The 15471-nt window shown below is 39.3% G+C and overlaps 1 protein-coding gene across 2 annotated transcripts in view; it reads left to right on the top strand.

The window, feature by feature from the left end:
• The window catches only part of LOC110453727 (activating signal cointegrator 1-like), a 16882-nt gene extending 4183 nt beyond the window's left edge, over nucleotides 1–12699 (top strand). Inside the window, exons 5-12 of one of the 2 annotated variants that reach the window (XM_021502830.1) lie at nucleotides 2274–2392; nucleotides 3113–3282; nucleotides 3847–4186; nucleotides 5266–5441; nucleotides 5797–5918; nucleotides 9576–9673; nucleotides 11753–11849; nucleotides 12510–12699. In XM_021502830.1, coding sequence (XP_021358505.1) covers nucleotides 2274–2392; nucleotides 3113–3282; nucleotides 3847–4186; nucleotides 5266–5441; nucleotides 5797–5918; nucleotides 9576–9673; nucleotides 11753–11849; nucleotides 12510–12559 — 1172 coding nt within the window. In that variant the 3' untranslated portion in view covers nucleotides 12560–12699. Of the gene's footprint in view, nucleotides 1–2273; nucleotides 2393–3100; nucleotides 3283–3846; nucleotides 4187–5265; nucleotides 5442–5796; nucleotides 5919–9575; nucleotides 9674–11752; nucleotides 11850–12509 lie in introns of both variants that reach the window. The other variant, XM_021502820.1, reaches the window with a different exon arrangement.
• Nucleotides 12700–15471: the final 2772 nt, after the last annotated feature.

The following is a 15471-nucleotide window of genomic DNA, read 5'->3' as shown; positions in this document are numbered from 1 at the left end:
TTTGATACTTTGAAAATTTTGAGCCAGCCCTACCCCCAAGGGCTGTAGGGTGGGGCTCAAAGGAGTCAGTGTGCTAAAATTTCTTCATTTTCCTTGTTTAGAATCAGAGGTGCTAGTTTCAAATACTTTTAAGTCTGAATTCTGTATGCTAGATATTGAATAAGTTGGCTTTATTGTTTTTGGTCACTTTGAATAATATTTCTGTTCATGTTAAAAACAAAATCAACTCTCTGTATAAATATATCAGGTGACCGTTAAGGCCCATGGGCCTCTTGTTCTATTAATCACTACTAGTCCTGAATGGATTGTGATGAAATTTGGTCTGAAGCATTGCTGGGCAATCGGGAATCAATTAGGGGATAGTACGTTGTTTTGAGTGTCTATACTGGCGATTAGAACATGAAATTTGGTTTGAACTCAAGACCAATAGGTCGAGAGTTTAAACCAAATTTCATGTTCTAATCGCCAGTTTAGACAAGAAAAACAGCGTACTATCCCCATTCTAGCACACTTAAACAAATATACTACGCTAATATGTTTAGAAACGTTGCATTTCCTTGTACAAAGTACGTAGTAAAGTACTTTGCAACCTTAACTGGTGACGTTTCATTCTTCAGCGGACTGACCAATCAGAAAGAAGCTTTCAAAACTCTGTCATTTAGCCCTGCCCATACTGGCGAGCGCTCGATCTGTATGTTGACGAGGTGGAATATTTGGATTGTTCGTGAACGTCCTGTTACCAATGTTTATAAGACAAACTTGGATTAATATTGACCAAATTCTTACATTTCCATGTCAGCGTGCATACCAATCTGTGCTTACAGACAAAATCGGTGATTATTTGTATAGAACAAGATTTGTGAAGAGTTTTGTGTAAATTCATACGACACATGTGAAATGTTTCATTTGATTTCGGATCTAACTAGATACCTTCACATGGATGGAACGAACGTTTCAGTAATAAATGGAGTTAAGAGCAAGGAATGTTTACTTTTTACTTTTTAATTCATTCAACAAATACATTTCATTGGTCGTTTCTGTTCTGTTGCCTGCTAACCTTATCAGCAGGCTCATTTTGCTAAGAGGCGAGCTTGACGCGTTATTGTTTTAGTTATAAACGGGGCGTGGCTTAAGTGCGATGAGAGGAGCTTTACACAATCGATCAAGATTCTATCGCAGATTAGAACATGGTCCGTATCCAATCAAAACACGTGTTGCAAACGAATCGTGTTAGAATGTTGTATAAACAGATCTAGAGCGAGTGGCCATCTGGGGGCAGAGGGTTGGGGCCCAAGAGGAAAAATGGTAAATCTTTAAAATCCTGCTCCTTCTGTATGAATACAGGGATGTTAACCAAACATTGTCTGTTTTTTTCTGAAAATGCCATGCTTTTTCTGCCTTTAAAAGTATTTTAACATTGAAATCAGAGATTTTTGAGGATATTCTCTGAAAAATTACTATGAAAGCACTGTGTATAACCTTAAGAGTGTTAAGTAAAGAATATCATCAACTTTCCTCTGGATATAATCATATTTACAAACCATTCTGTTAACATCAGAATTTAACTTGTAAATAGGGAACCTTGTTAATCTAGGCACTTGTTTGGTTCCTGAAGAAAATCTGTCAAAAAGGTTCTCAAATATTTTGATAAATAATATTTTTATCTCTTGATCAAGTTTTCATGTACATGCGATGTACATTTTATGATTATGACATCTATCTCTAACAAAGGATTGCAGTTCCTGGTTTTACTCCCAAGTATTGTCATTGCCCCATGGATATTGAAAAGTACGGGATATTTTGCTGTAGTATAGGCATTTGACAATTCAAAACATTTCTATACTTTATGGTTGGCAAGTTGTATGATGTTCTGATAGAATTGTCTGGATTCTCAATGGATGTATCCTAATCAACAAGTAAAACTGAAGTTGGAGAAAATCTGAGAAAATCATTGATTTCTTTGGGTTGTGCCTCTTTTATTTGAGATTACTGGAATGAACACAAATGACATTTAACTGTTTAAAAGTTTACACACTGGAATGCATGTGGTAGCTTTTATATTTGTCAAAATTGTTAAAACCATAAATGAACTTTGATATTTACATATAGAGTTCAATATATTCAATTAGGAAAGATGTGAAGATAGACATGGACGAATTTCTCATTTTGACCAAGAAATCATTTAGTTTCAGTAATGATTCCAAGATATTTTTAAATTGCCAATGTTGAAAATTAACTGTACTTCATATAATTGAATATTTGAATGTTTTTAGGGCGACACAGCTGTGAGTGCCAGGCTGCCAAACACAAGCTCATCAACAATTGTCTGCAATGTGGCCGTGTGGTGTGTGATCAGGAGGGCTCTGGGCCTTGTTTTCATTGTGGTAATCTGGTGGGTACTATTTATAATCTGATGGGCATTAAAGGATCTGGTGGGTCTATATGATGTGGTGGGTGCTGTAGGATTAAATGGATACTTTAGGATCTGTGGGTGCTGTAGGATTAATTGGATACTTTAGGATCTGTGGGTGCTGTAGGATTAATTGGGTGCTATAAGATTTAATGGGTACCAGAGGACCTTGAAGGTTTTTCTAAAGGATGGTTGGATATACATGTATAAAAATTATGACAGGGTTGTTGTATTTAAAAACAGCAGTTCATTTGGACTGTAAAGGAAATAAACAGATGGTGTGCCAATACGGATCATATTTGTCATGCTTTGCCAATGGCTATCAAGACACTAGCCATGTACATATATTCTCTATTTGACAGATTCTCCATAAAAATCTATCATGCTAGAAATGAATACGAGAAAACTGTATTTAAGAACGAAATATTTGATTAGGTAATACCTGGGTAAGTCAATTGATATCAAATCTTTCGAACATGTGTTTAAAAGTTGACAACTTATTTTTCCCTTTGTAGCTTTGAATTGTATTACAAATCAAACTTTCTGTGGGTACCCGTATTCATGGGGAATAAGAAACTAAAGTTTAAAAGATCTTACATTTTGAAATGATACGTGAGATACTGGTGTACCGTGATGTCACTTATATTTACAATAACTGTATACTGTGGATCCTTTAACATCATTTGGTAGGTATGTACACAGGAGGAACATGAAATTATATCACGGGGCTCGCGCAAAAGTGAACAGCTCCGTCAACGACTAATGAAGGATGTTGGAGATAAACCACTACCATTCCAGAACAGCCGGACCAGTGCCGGGCTTGACAAGGCCATACAACACAAAGACAAGCTGCTCAACTACGATAAGACCAGGTACACTGAGGATCAGTGGGTTTTGTAGAACTTCTTCAAACGAGTCCTGAATATCTTTTTCAAACTTTTGTTGAATATCATATCTAAGAGATGTAGTATGTTCTTAATAGTTGGTGAGTCCCTCAGGAAATGCAGTCCAGGACTCAAAAATCACTTGAGGGTAATGTTTTACCCCAACTTTGATTGATCTTTCTCAGGTTTCATTTCTAAAAAGAGCAAAAAAGTCATAATAATACATTTCCTATGTCTTTGTAACATGCAAAACATGTACAGGTTTAAATTTGAAATTGAAATTACATCCAAAATTCAAATTGAAAATCCATCCAAAAATACTTTTAAAAGATACGTTTTGTAGCAGCAAATGTTGTATGAAATGAAATTATTATATCTGAAATAATATTCTAATAATGTCATCATATTTAGATAATGTGTTACCTTATTATTATGCTTCTTATGTAGTTTTTTGGGGGGTTGATTTGGCTGTAATGTTTTTCTGACCTACAGAGTAAAAGAAATCCTTACTTCAAATTTAAGGAGACGTATACAAAACCTCCTTTTTTTCAGTGTGCAAAGAACAAAAGTAATAGATGATGAGTCTGATTACTTCTCAACCGATTCCAACCAATGGCTGAGTAAAAAGCAGCGAGAGGCACTACGGAAACGCAATGAAGAATTACGTTCAGAACGTTTTGCTTCACGAAGGGACATGAAAGTAACATTAGACTTTGCAGGTCGTCGTGTGTTGGAAGCTGAAAATGAATCTGGAAAACGGATGTACGATATAGATGACACAGTGGTTCAGGAAGTTCACTACGGTGCTCGAGCAAAAAACGATGGTTTCAAAATGGAGGAAAAAGATTTCAGTGATCTGGTCAATCCACTAATCAATGTGCAATCCCCACAGGTAAGACAGCTGTTTGTGTTCATGTGACTGCCATCTTCATGTGTGTGACAGGTTTAGAATGTGTTCATGTGACTGCCATCTCAATGTGTGTGACAGGCTTAGGATTGTGTTCATGTGACTGCCATCTTCATGTGTGTGACAGGATTACGATTGTGTTCATGTGCCTGCCATCTCAATGTGTGTGACAGGTTTAGGATTGCGTTCATGTGACTGCCATCTCAATGTGTGTGACAGGTTAAGGATTGTGTTCATGTGACTGCCATCTTCATGTGTGTGACAGGTTTAGAATGTGTTCATGTGACTGCCATCTCAATGTGTGTGACAGGATTAGGATTGTGTTCACGTGACTGCCATCTTCATGTGTGTGACAGGATTACGATTGTGTTCATGTGCCTGCCATCTCAATGTGTGTGACAGGTTTAGGATCGTGTTCATGTGACTGCCATCTTCATGTGTGTGACAGGATTACGATTGTGTTCATGTGCCTGCCATCTCAATGTGTGTGACAGGTTTAGGATTGCGTTCATGTGACTGCCATCTCAATGTGTGTGACAGGTTTAGGATCGTGTTCATGTGACTGCCATCTTCATGTGTGTGACAGGTTTAGGATTGTGTTCATGTGACTGCCATCTTCATGTGTGTGACTGGATTAGGATAGTGTTCATGTGACTGCCATCTCAATGTGTGTGACAGGTTTAGGATTGTGTTCATGTGACTGCCATCTCAATGTGTGTGACAGGTTAAGGATTGTGTTCATGTGACTGCCATCTGAATGTGTGTGACAGGTTTAGGATTGTGTACATGTGACTGCCATCTTCATGTGTGTGACAGGTTTAGGATTGTGTTCATGTGACTGCCATCTCAATGTGTGTGACAGGTTAAGGATGGTGTTCATGTGACTGCCATCTCAATGTGTTTGACAGGTTTAGGATTGTGTTCATGTGACTGCCATCTTCATGTGTGTGACAGGTTTAGGATTGTGTTCATGTGACTGCCATCTCAATATGGGTGACAGGCTTTGGAGGGGTATCCTGATATGATCCTGGATTCTTATTTAATTTGAGTGCTTTCTCTTTCAGTTTGTCTCTTCTGTGACAAATGATCAGAAATCTACTAACAAAGTCTGGCCAGAGGAGATGAAGAAGAAAGCTGGTTTACGACTGCAGGATCGTGAGCTCCAGGAGATGTCAGACGAAGGCATGTGTATGAGTATGCATCAGCCCTGGGCTTCTCTTCTTGTCTGCGGCATCAAAATGTAAGTCTGTAATCAATGTGATAGACCCAGGTTTAGAGAGTTGTGGTTGTTTGTGGTTGACTAAGAGGTAAACAACCTGGTTAATTGTGATAAACCTAATGATAGAGAACCTGGAAGGTTGACTAAGTGATAAACAACCTGGTTGTATGGTGATAAACCTAATGATAGAGAACCTGGAAGGTTGACGAGCGATAGAGAACTTATGTTGTTTGTGATCCAACAAGAGATCTGTGTTTCATTCTTGAGGATTGTCTGTTGATTTTGATGTGATACCAAGTGTTGTAGCCATGATCACTTAATCAAAACATCGAACTAAACCTCATTTCTGTATTGGTATTATGTTTACTTTTTGAAGGCATGAAGGAAGGACATGGTACACTGCTCACAGAGGGAGACTGTGGATAGCTGCCACGGCCAAAGTCCCCACTCCCGAGGAAACAGCAGATATTGAACAGACATACCGTTATTTACTTAAGGGTGAGTGTATAGCCATAGTCGCTTAATCAAATCAAGACTGTTCTGTACAGTTTTATTAGCTCACCTGGCCCGAAGGGCCATGTGAGCTTATCCCATGGTGCAGCGTCCGGCGTCCGGCGTCCGTCAACTTTTTCCTTTAAAATGCTACTTGTCCTGAATGGCTCAGAGGATTTTGACCAAATTTGGTCTAGAGCATCTTTGGACAAAGAAGACTCAAGTTTGTATAAACGGAGGGTGTGGCCCCTCTGGGGGCGGAGGGGCGGGGCCCAATAGGGGAAATAGAGGTTTTTTTTTCTCCTGCTATACAAGTGAAGGGATTTTAACCAAATGCAGTCTAAAGCATGATTAGGGACAAAAGAATCAATTTTGTATAAACTGAGGTGTGTGGGCCTCCTTCTAAGGGCAGATGGGTGGGGCCCATTAGGGGAAATAGAGGAAAACATCAAATATCCTTCTCCTTTTGTACCGATGAAGGGATTTTGACCAAATTTGGTCTGGAGCATCATTGGCCAAAGGGTTCTCAGTTTTGTATGAACGGAGGGTATGGTCCCCCTGGGGGCAGAGGGACGGGGCCAAATAGGGGAAAATAGGTAAATCTTTAAAAATCTTCTCCTCAACCAATTGAAGGATTTTGACCAAATTTGTCCTAGAGCATCTTTGGACAAAGGAGACTCAAGTTTGTATAAACGGAGGGTGTGGGCCTTCTGGCGGCATAGGAGCGGGGCCCAATAGGGGAAATAGAGGATTTTTTTTCTCCTACTATACAAGTGAAGGGATTTAAACCAAATGCAGTCTGAAGCATGCTTAGGGAGAAAAGAATCAATTTTGTTTAAACTGAGGTGTGTGGATTCCCCTTCTTTGGGGCAGATTAGTGGGGCCCATTAGGGGAAATAGAGGAAAACATTAAAGATCCTTCTCCTTCTGTACCGTTGAAGGGATTTTAACCTAACCAAACTTGTTTTAGAGAATCTTTGGGCAAAGGGAATTGAATATTTATAAATGGAAGATGCAACTTTGTTACTTGTACTCCTTTGATAAACCTAAATGGTACTCAGCAGGTTTTAAATTGAAAAATAAAATAAACCAGGTGAGCTATTAAGGCCCCTGGACCTCTTGTTTCAAATTTGCAGTTCGATTTCCATACCACTGTAATGTGTCTGTACTAACCTAAGTCGCTTGTCTGTACTAACCTGAGCCGCTTTTCTGTACTAACCTGAGCCGCTTGTCTGTACTAACCTGAGCCGCTTGTCTGTACTAACCTGGGCCGCTTGTCTGTACTAACCTGAGCCGCTTGTCTGTACTAACCTAAGCCGCTTGTCTGTACTAACCTAAGCCGCTTGTCTGTACTAACCTAAGCCGTTTGTCTGTACTAACCTAAGCCGCTTGTCTGTACTAACCTGGGCCGCTTGTCTGTACTAACCTAAGCCGCTTGTCTGTACTAACCTGAACCGCTTGTCTGGTTTAACCTGAGCCGCTTGTCTGTACTAACCTAAACCGCTTGTCTGTACTAACCTAAGCCGCTTGTCTGTACTAACCTGAGTCGCTTGTCTGTACTAACCTGAACCGCTTGTCTGTATTAACCTAAGCCGCTTTCATTTAACTCATTCCTAAGGGTTGGATTAGTTAGACCAGAATTGTTCATTAATGTAAAGGGAACAAATTCAGTTCTTCTTAAGTACTATGACAGAAAGTCTCAAGACATTTACAAAAATGTACCAGTCTGCTTTGTTATATTCAGGTAAACGTTATTTCTTCTTCTTATAGTGCATTTATACTGTCATTGTGGATGATTTTACCAATAGGGATATAGCAGGAGCATGATGCTTTTGTATATATTTTTCTAGTTGGAGTTCAGACAAAAAAGGTTAAGCTGTAGGTGTACTTATGATGTGTATATAAGGACTTCAAGGGCTGTATAGGGGATATGAGCCTGTAAGTCCTCTCCAGTACTGCTGCTACCAGTTAGAGGTTCCATTGTGTGATGTGTACATGTGTGGGAAGAATGAAGAATTTGTATGTTTCCTTGTTAGCAGAAATGTGTCAGTAGGTGTAGGGGTGTGCATGTTTTGTTCCTAGGTCAGATGGAATGAGGATGGTGGCGGGGTCTATTGGGACATGATGGTATATAATTTGGTAGAGTAGTAATTGTTTGTAGTAACTGTGTTTTAAGTGGGGGGTAAGCCTAGTTTGTTCATCCTGTCATGAATCAAGTTTATATTGTGGTATTTATTGTGCATGTATCATGCTGCTCTGCATTGAATTTTCTCATTGCATTGAATAGTAATCTTCCCATATAAAAGAGAGAGAAAAGTATTTTGTGCATCAGACATAATTGTTTCGGACCCACAGTTATAGTTCCCCAGTCATCATCCTGTTGGGTGCCTGTGGTCAGCTGTACTTTCTGTGTTTGAGACCCCCGGTTAGAATTTCCTGAATAGTAATCTTCCCATATAAAAGAGAGAGAAAAGTATTTTGTGTATCAGACATTTTACTAGGTTCCCAAGACATAATTGTTTCGAACCCACAGTTATAGTTCCCCAGTCATCATCCTGTTGGGTGCCTCTAGATCTGTAACTGTTCTATCTATTTCAGGCTTAGGGTTAAAATTCACCAATCATTACAAAGTACCCTGTTTGGTGCCTCTGGTCAACTGTACTTTCCCAGTCATTTCAATGTTAGAGTTCCCCATTCATAACCCTGTTTGGTGCCTCTGGTCAGCTGTACTTTCTGTGTTTGAGACCCCTGGTTAGAGTTTCCCAGTCATAACCCTGTTGGGTGCCTCTGGTCAGCTGTACTTTTTGTGTTTGAGACCCCTGGTTAGAGTTTCCTAGTCATAACCCTGTTTGGTGCCTCTGATCAGCTGTACCTTCTGTTTTTAGACCAACGGTTAGAGTTTCCCATTCATAACCCTGTTTGGTGCCTCTGGTCTGCTGTACTTTCTGTGTTTTAGACCAACAGTTAGAGTTTCACATTCATTACCTGTTTGGTGCCTCTGGTCAGCTGTAATTTCTGTGTTTTAGACCAACGGTTAGAGTTTCCCATTCATTACCTGTTTGGTGCCTTTGGTCAGCTGTAATTTCTGTGTTTTAGACCAACGGTTAGAGTTTCCCAGTCATAAGCCTGTTTGGTGCCTCTGGTCAGCTGTACTTTCTGTGTTTCAGACCCCAAGTTAGAGTTTCCTAGTCATAACCCTGTTGGATGCCTATGGGCAGCTGTACTTTCTGTGTTTGAGACCCCTGGTTAGAGTTTCCCAGTCATTACCCTGTAGGGTGCCTCTGGTCAGCTGTACTTTCTGTGTTTCAGACCCCCAGTTAGAGTTTCCCGGTCATTACCCTGTTGGGTGCCTTTGGTCAGCTGTACTTTCTGTGTTTCAGATCCCCGGTTAGAGTTTCCCAGTCATTACCCTGTTGGGTGCCTCTGGTCAACTGTACTTTCTGTGTTTCAGACCCCTCGTTAGATTTTCCCAGTCATGACCCTGTTTGGTGCCTCTGGTCAGCTGTACTTTCTGTGTTTGAGACCCCTGGTTAGAGTTTCCCAGTCATTACCCGGTTGGGTGCCTCTGGTCAGCTGTACTTTCTGTGTTTGAGACCCCCGGTTAGAGTTTCCGAGTCATTACCTGTTTGGTACCTCTGGTCAGCTGTACTCTCTGTGTTTCAGACCCACGGTTAGAGTTCCCCAGCCATTACCCTGTTGGGTGCCTCTTAGGCTGCGTGGATGTGATGGACTGCCTGGCACAGGACCAATACCGAGAAAAGGTTGGTGATTTTTTTGTCTAAGTTGCTGTAAATATTTTTAAAAACAATATTAATTTATCACCACTTAGAAAAAGAGCGCAGAAGCTACATCAGAGCAAAAGTCAAAGACGATTGATTTTGTTAATGTTTTAATGGTAGGGTTTATAAAAACTCATCATCTTGCATCAACTCGACGAACCTTGTGTATATTGATTGTTTCATAAATATGCCTTTGAGGATGACACAACTAATATGAGGAATTGTGACTCATAGATTCTTTCTTCAGGTTTATGTCAGACCTTTCTAAAGGTCTTGTTCATGATCTTTAGATAAGTTTTTATGAGGCTTATCTATAGATCCCTGCCAGGTCTTCCCATATTTACTTGTAGGTTTTTAAACCATTCTTATGAGCTAATGCCATACTGCAGCGTCTGTTGTCCGTCCGTCGTCCGTGCGTCAACTTTTCCTTTAAAACGCTACTAGTCCTGAATGGCCAAGTAGTTTTTGACTAAATTTGGTCAAGAGTATCCTTAGGCCAAGGGGACTCAATTTTGTATAAACGATGGGTGTGGCCCCCCTGGGGGCAGAGGGGCGGGGCCCAATAGGGGAAATAGAGGTAAAACCTTGAAAATCCTTCTTCTACCGTAGGGATTAAAGGATTTTATCCTCATTCAGTCTAGAGCATCCCTCGGCTAAGGGGACTCAATTTTGTATAAATGGTGGGTGTGGCCCCCCTGGGGGGTGGGGGGTGGGGCGTAATAGGGGAAATATAGCAAAATCTTTAAAATCCTTCTTCTTCTGTAGGAATGCAAGGGTTTGTTCCATATTTGGTCTGAAGCATCCTTGGGTGAAGGGGAACCAATTTTGTATAAATGGTGGGTCTGGCCCCCCTGGGGGCTGAGGGGCGGGGCCCAATAGGGGAAATATAGCAAATTCTTTAATATCCTTCCTCTTCTGTAGGAATGAAAAGTTTTGTTCCATATTTGGTCTGAAGCATCCTTGGATAAAGGGGAACCAATTTTATTTAAACCCTGGGTCTGGCCCCTCAGGGGCCTGAGGGGCGGGCCCAATAGTGGAAACATAGCAAATTATTCTTTAAAATCCTTCTTCTTTTGTAGAAATGAAAGGATTTGGTCCATATTTATGGAGCATCCTTGGGTAAAGAGGAACCAATTTTGTATAAACGGTGGGTGTGGCCCCCCTGGGACCTGAGGGGTTGGGCCCAATAGGGGAAATAGAAGTAAAACCTTTATAATCCTTCTTCTACCATATGGATTGAGGGATTTTATTCTAATTTAGTCTGGAGCATCTTTGGACAAAAGGGACTCAATTTCATATAAACAGCGAGTGTGGCCCCCTGGGGANAAAAGGGACTCAATTTCGTATAAACAGCGAGTGTGGCCCCCTGGGGACAGAAGAGAGGGACCCAATAGGGGAAACATAGCAAATTCTTCAAATACCTTATTCTTCTTTACGAATGACAGGATTTTGGCCAAATTTGGTATGAACATTGGGTGAAGGGGAACCAATTTTGTATAAACAGTGTGTCTACCCCCCCCCCCTGGAGGCAGAGAGGCGGGCCCAATAGGGGAAATAAAGATAAAACCTTTAAAATCCTTCTTTTACCATAGGGATTTAGGGATTTTATCCTAATTTTGTCTGGAGCATCCTTGGGCCATGGGGACTCAATTTTGTATATGCAGTGGGTGGGGTCTCCCAGGGGGCAGAAGGGCGGGGCCCAATAGGGGAAATAGAGGTAAAACCTTTAAAATCCTTCTGAGACCATCGAGATTAAGGGAATTTTTTACATATTTAATCTGGAGCATCCTTGGACCAAGGGGTCTCAATTTTGAATAATTGGTGGGTATGACCCCCCTAGGGGCATAGGAGTGGGGCACTGTTTGAAGTTTGTTCTCGCTATATCCCAAGTACTGGATGGATCTTTCTGAAATTTCATATGTACTTACAGCATCTACCATGAAGTGCTATATCTTTACTTCATATCTTTATTTTAAACACATTCAGGTGAGCGATACAGGCCCTCTGGGCCTCTTGTTTTTATTGCAATTGATGACTACAGGTACTGATCTATTTTTGCAGTTTCCTGATGGAGAGTCGGCCTCCCCCTATGTTTTTATCTGTCAAGAGCCACAACAACTGGTGGTCAAGTTTCCCATCAAAGGAAAACACAAAATTTGTAAGTCAGGATAATGAATTTTTAGAAGTCGATTTTAATCAAATACTTGATGGTAAGTATGGAAATTATGTGACTGATTTACTAATACGCGGATAAATCTGGTGTATTCATGCTAAAGCTTGTAAATTCTTTTGTCTGGAATCATTGTGTTGAAGTTTAGTGAATATAAGTATAAATTCTACATGGAAACTAACAATTAAACTATAATACTTTTACGTTGCATGCTCTCGAGGGAGTAATGTTTTGTGCATTTGGTTGTAAGCTAACAATTGTTAGCTGTTGTTATCTAGTTAAAGTTAATTAAACACCAAAGTTTCTAGATATATGGGATGTACAGCATGTTATCAATGAACACAATTTATTTTTTCATAATTTAAGTTTATTATTGGTCTTTTCACTCTTTTTGAAATGTCCAAAATAAGTACTAACCAAACATTTTCCTGTATTGTATGGGCTCCGACAAAGCTTTTTAAATTATGTTTATATGCTGCAGTGTATTGTGGTGCACAGCTATTGTTTAATGCCTATCTCCCCATGTGATTTCTTCTCCCCGTAAAACATCATTCATTTTTGACCAATTCTACTACTAGACTTTCATGTATGGTGTCGTCCAATAACCTTGTGAGATATTTTCAGCGATTTCTTATTTCTCTGTTACAGATAAATTAGATTCTCATATACACCAAGCAGCCAAGAAAGGTCTGAGATGACCGATCTGTGTTCCTAAGGTGGCACTGGACAGGGCTTATTGTGATAAAAACTTGGAATGAGAGTGAGCGAGAGTATTTATAGCAATGCGGGTTAACTGAAAAGTGTTCAAGCAAACTAAGTTGCTGAAATAAACTATACCTCTAAACATATTGTATGTGTTTTGTTTGAGTAAAATGGTGAAAGGTTTTAGATAATCTTTGTTAAAATATGCAAGTGATTTAATAAATGCAATAAAATAGATTTGATTACCGAAAATGCAAACCATTCAGATTTGGATTAAACATTCCATGGAATAAACCCTTAGAATAAAGGTTTTAAAAAATAATTGATTAATTCTGTTTGAAATTTTTCAGTTTTCCAATTCTTTTGTTTTTTTGATAAATTGCTAGGAAACATAGTGGAAAAAGAAAACAACAAAAAAATAACAAACGTATTGGGCATTCAAAATTAATATCTAAATCGTGTATTTTTTAACAAAGCTTAAACAGTTCAACATGTGTGGTATCGGTACTAATTACACAATAATGATTTAATTTATTTTGCCTGTACACTTGATTCGTTGTCACTACCGGAGTTCACGGTGTGTGCAGGAGACATAACTTGGATGTGACGTAGATTTACATGGTGGGTTTGGTTCCTGAAGCAGAAGAACCCTACCCTTCTGGAACACCTGGTCTAATTCTCCTTATACAAGGGTCTCGGTGTAAATCTTTTCTTGTTCACATTTTGTATCAATTTTGAGCTCGAGTGGTTTTGTTGACTCTTCATTATTCTCTTGCCTTTGATTTTTATCAATTTTGGGTTCCAATTATATACATACAGCATGTCTACATCTCTAAACTTCTATACAACTACGATTTAGCTGGCTACGTAATAACTTGCGATCTACGTTTTATAAATAATGTTAAAATAGACAGCTTTTCATGAATAGTCTGCATCATCGAGAGATTTGTACTAGTAATTGCAATGTGAAACTGAAAGAAGATACTTATGGATTGCATGAAAGACATCACTAGACATGTACAAGGGGCAAGGCTAGAGGATGCTGATTTGATTCACTTTCAGAGTAGATAGCATGTCTATCAAGTCCGTCACTCTTATAAGAATTAGGAGCTCTGAACACCAAACACAAGTCTGTATTGCATTACTTCGATTTGCAAAGTGCGGGCGGTCACCCATCCAACTACTGACCATGCTCAACGTTGCTGAACTAGTGAGCAGGTCCCTGGGTTACCGCATCACCGGATAAAGCTAGCTTGCCGTTAAGGCAGTATTTCCCCTTCATATTCCTTAGCTATAACAGATAAAGCTAGCTTGCCATTAAGGCAGTATTTCCCCTTCATATTCCTTAGCTATAACAGATTTCCGATGATGCTAACGATTTGCATGGTTATTATATGCCGCAAGACAAAGCATTTAATACCTTGACTTTTTTCCAAACCTACATTTCCTGTTGACAAAAAGAACTAGTCTTGATAAGTAACTAATGGAGCCCTGTTTATGAATTCCAAATTTTCGAAAGACCAAATGCATGTACTTGATATTCATGTTTCTGTGTTGAATCTGTCCAAAAACAGGTTTTAAGTAGGTATTGGATTCCTAAACTGGAGAAACCTTGCAAACACCTTTTATCGTTTGCTCTACTGATCCTTCTTACTACCATTCTTATTAAATGTAAATCGGGATTACATGTACAGTGGCATCGTGACACTATACTCCGAAAGTGGAAAGCATGGGTTTGAACAACTCAAACAACTCTAGTACAATTCTAACATCCTTTGCTTAAAACTTTTTCTTCTATTAGAACATTTTACCTTTCCATTATGTTTTCTATAAATCTGATTAAACTGGAAAATGCATTCGTTCTCTTATTAGTAGAGTTTTCTGTTGCGAATAGAAAACGGACAAATAATTGTGAACGATTTTAGATCATGTTTTGTACGAAAAATATACAAGAAAAGGAAAGACGAAATATACTGAGGAAGAAATCATGTGAATGATTGAATTTCTTGTTGAACATATTTCTGAGCTCATTGCAAAGACAATTTAGCAGACTTTGCCCTATCCAAGAAAGGCAATTGTGCCTCTCTCTTTAACGACTTTGGTATATTTTCTTATGATAAGTAACACAGACTGTTTCATAACGTTCAATCTATATCGATTAATTGGATCCTTTAAATAACAAGAAGTTTATTAACCACGTCATTGCTTCCTGAACCTGAACATCTGGCAAGTACATGTTCTTCGCTCTTTACTTACAACATGACTTTTCTATCCTGAATGATGGCTTTATATCAACGTCTCTGTTTCCTGTACCTGCGGTGTTAACGAACTTTCTATGAAAGATGTTGAATGTTGACGGAAAACTTACAACACAGACTTTCCAGAGATGCAAGTTGTTAAAGACTGCGATGTGGATGTAGAAGTTTTTGATTGCTACAAAAGTACGCTTATTTGTGTACCTTGTGTATTTTGTAACTAACCCCGTTCTCTCTTTGAGGACATGACATTACTTCTACACCTAGATATACACGAAATTAAAATGGTGTCGTCGGTGAAGCAGAAGGAGATTAATCCTCAAAACACTGCAGCGTCCAGAAATACGACATCAGCTTCTTTGTAAAGTGTAAACAAGGCATCACGTGACTAGTGTTTGCACTCCTAAAAGAACAGCGTTATTCCATTAATTAGATTATCTAGGTAACGTTGCCCTAAAGGCAACAAGGAAGACACGGATATACATCGTTATACGTTTTCATTTGATAGACACAATCGGTAAATGTCTGCCGAGGTATGTTATTACGTAATTATGGTGATGATTCTGTGTATAGTCGTTATGAAAAGTTCGGTTGATTTAGCTTCTAAAAAAATGTCTTAAGATGGCTTCTGTCAAGTTGGTTCTTGATGTCGT

This window comes from Mizuhopecten yessoensis, unplaced genomic scaffold, assembly GCF_002113885.1.
Source record: "Mizuhopecten yessoensis strain PY_sf001 unplaced genomic scaffold, ASM211388v2 scaffold893, whole genome shotgun sequence".
Classification (NCBI taxonomy): Eukaryota; Metazoa; Mollusca; class Bivalvia; order Pectinida; family Pectinidae; genus Mizuhopecten; species Mizuhopecten yessoensis.
This window is presented reverse-complemented; position numbering and strand designations above follow the sequence as displayed.